The 2,520-nt window shown below is 71.2% G+C and overlaps 1 protein-coding gene across 1 annotated transcript in view; it reads left to right on the forward strand.

The window, feature by feature from the left end:
* The window catches only part of SLC28A1 (solute carrier family 28 (concentrative nucleoside transporter), member 1), a 43,383-nt gene that overhangs the window by 29,550 nt on the left and 11,313 nt on the right, over positions 1–2,520 (forward strand). Inside the window, exons 12-13 of the mRNA XM_012732693.1 lie at positions 1,306–1,386; positions 2,309–2,500. Coding sequence (XP_012588147.1) covers positions 1,306–1,386; positions 2,309–2,500 — 273 coding nt within the window. The remainder of the gene's footprint in view (positions 1–1,305; positions 1,387–2,308; positions 2,501–2,520) is intronic.

Here is a 2,520-nt window from a genome sequence, read left to right on the forward strand (position 1 = left end):
GCTGCCTGCCGGAGCTGGCCGGCCCCGGGCGACGTGGCGGCCGCCCTGCCTCCGATGAGTCACCCCCTGGCTCCGACTCCCTCTAGAAAGTTCCACCCGAGCGGGGGCCCAGCTCCGAGTCCTCCACTCTCAGGCTGGTGGGGCGGCTCCGCCCTCTCCCGGGGCTCCCCTGGGAAGAGGGGCGCCATTCCATCCCCCAGGGCTCCTGTGTCGGCCTGATGCAGCCTCTGGACGCCTAAACGGGGGACCAGAATGAGGGAAGGGCGGGTTCAGAATTTCAGTTAGGGGGTCGCAGGTACCTTGGTGGGCAGGATATGGGGGCCGGAGTGTGCTGACGGAGGGGCCAGCGGGAGGCCCCCTCGTGGGCAGGGAGGCCCGAGACCATGGACAAGTGGACGATGGACAGGGTGACCTCTCCCACAGAGCCCGGGTGACTCGGGAGGGCATCGGGCGCATCTGGCCTTAGTCTTCAGCTTTTACGAAATTTTGGGGGGGTCACGGCAGCGGTCACTTGTGAGGATCTTCCTGCTTGGGGCTTTGGGGTTCATCGTGGCCTGGTGGTGACGGGCCGTCGTGGAACTCGGGGTCGGGGCAGAGGCTGCGGCAGGGCCCTGCCTGAGGCGGCCCCAGGGAGAGGCCCCGCCTGGGGGCCCACACCGCCGCGTTGTTTCTGGAGAGGCTGAGTGCACAGGCCCAGCTGGACCTGCTGGACCGCTGGTCTGAGCCCTGGGGGCCAGGACCGCCCTCTCCCACAAAGGCAGGGGTGCCCCCCTGACTGCTGCCCCCTCCCCTGAGCTTGGGCGAGCTGGGTGCCCTGGCCTGCCCTTGAGGGGCGCACTGCCCCGGTGCCCACTCCAGACACGGAAGCGGGGTCAGCAGGGCCAGCCGCTACCCCAGCACAGGCCTCGTGTGGAGCGGCCAGGGAGGCTTCACGCATGGTGTCAGGGCTGCAGCCTCCCCACCGCTACCCCCGGACCCCACTCTAGCTCTGGGTCCTGTGCTCCCCACCACCCCGTTCTGGTGCTTGTCTGACCCCTTCTAGCCCTACCCTGTGTCACCCCACCTTCTGCTCCACCCCGCCCCTTGCTCCAGTCCCGCCCCTTGCCCCGCCCCGCCCCACTCTAGCCCCTCCCCTTGCGCCGGCCCCGCCCCTTGTTCCAGCCCCACCCCGCTCTGGCACCGCCCCTTGTGCCGGCCCCACCCCACTCTAGCCCCGCCCCTTGCGCCGGCCCCGCCCCCTTGTGCCGGCCCCGCCTCTTGTTCCAGCCCCACCCCGCTCTGGCACCGCCCTGTGCTGGCCCCCAGGTGCTGCCCATCATCGTCTTCTTCAGCTGTGTCATGTCGGTTCTCTACTACGTGGGCCTCATGCAGTGGGTGATCCTAAAGGTGAGTTCCCAAGCCCAGACTCCCCCAGGACCCCGCTCAGGCCCACCCCCTTCCAGATGGCCTTCGGGCCCTGCTGTCAAGACCCCCAGAGCAGTAGCCCCGACGGCCAGTGTGGCCTACGGGGTGGGAGCTTCGCTGAGCCGAGTGGCCTGAGCAAGCAGCTCACAGGAAGAAGGCCGGGGCCCGGAGCGGCCCACGCTGGCAGACGCCGCGGTGGAGATGCCTGGTCCTGGCTTGACGTCCGCCGCACCGCCGGGCTGGACGCGGTGCTGGACTGCGAGGGCCACGGCTCAGCACTGGGGGCCCAGAGCTGGCTGCCGGCTCCGTGGCGGGGCCGCTGAGGCCACGGCGGTGGCCTGAGCGGCGTGACCGGCCTCCACGGAAGGGCCGCGGGCTGGGGTGGAGGCAGCCAGCTGTGTCCACCGCGGCCAGGAGGGTGGGCCAGGCGCGGGCGCCGCCAGCAGGGGGCTCCAGGGCCGACTGGAGCGGGGAAGAACGGCCCTCGGCTCGGGGCTCCCCGCCTTTCCACGGGGCTCCTGGCCTTCACCAGGCAGGTGGGGGGGCCGAGGCAGCTCGGGCGGCCAGGGAGGCCCCGGCTAGCGGGCGAGTGTGCCGCTCATGTCCGCGCTGGACCGTGACTCAGTGGCCACCCACTCTCCGTGGGAAGGAGAGCACGTCGGAGCTCTGCTCTGCGGCCTCAGCCTTGGCAGGCGGCCCGGCTGGTGGGCGGCGGGAGGGCAGCTGAGTGGACCTGGGAGGTGCAGGGGCCCCCTGGGGTCAGGCCCAGAGGAAGCGGGCAAGCCTCTGCCCTTCCTCCCTGACGGGAGCCGTGCACCCCGCTTCCTGCCCTCCCCAAGGGCGCCGTGCACCCCACTTCCTGCCCTGCCCCCTAACGGCCGTCCGTGCACCCCGCTTCCCGCAGATCGCCTGGCTGATGCAGGTCACCATGGGCACCACAGCCACCGAGACGCTGAGTGTGGCAGGGAACATCTTCGTGAGCCAGGTGGGGCTGCCAGGAGGGGCCCGGCCCGGTGCACTGGCAGAGTCGGGGGGCCCTCCCAGAGAGGCCGAGGTGGCCGAGGGACGCTCCATCTGGGGTGGCGCGACTGTCCACGTGAGAGCCACAGGCACTGC

Source organism: Condylura cristata, unplaced genomic scaffold (assembly GCF_000260355.1).
Source record: "Condylura cristata isolate star-nosed mole 26May11 unplaced genomic scaffold, ConCri1.0 scaffold00035, whole genome shotgun sequence".
In the NCBI taxonomy this organism is placed as follows: domain Eukaryota; kingdom Metazoa; phylum Chordata; class Mammalia; order Eulipotyphla; family Talpidae; genus Condylura; species Condylura cristata.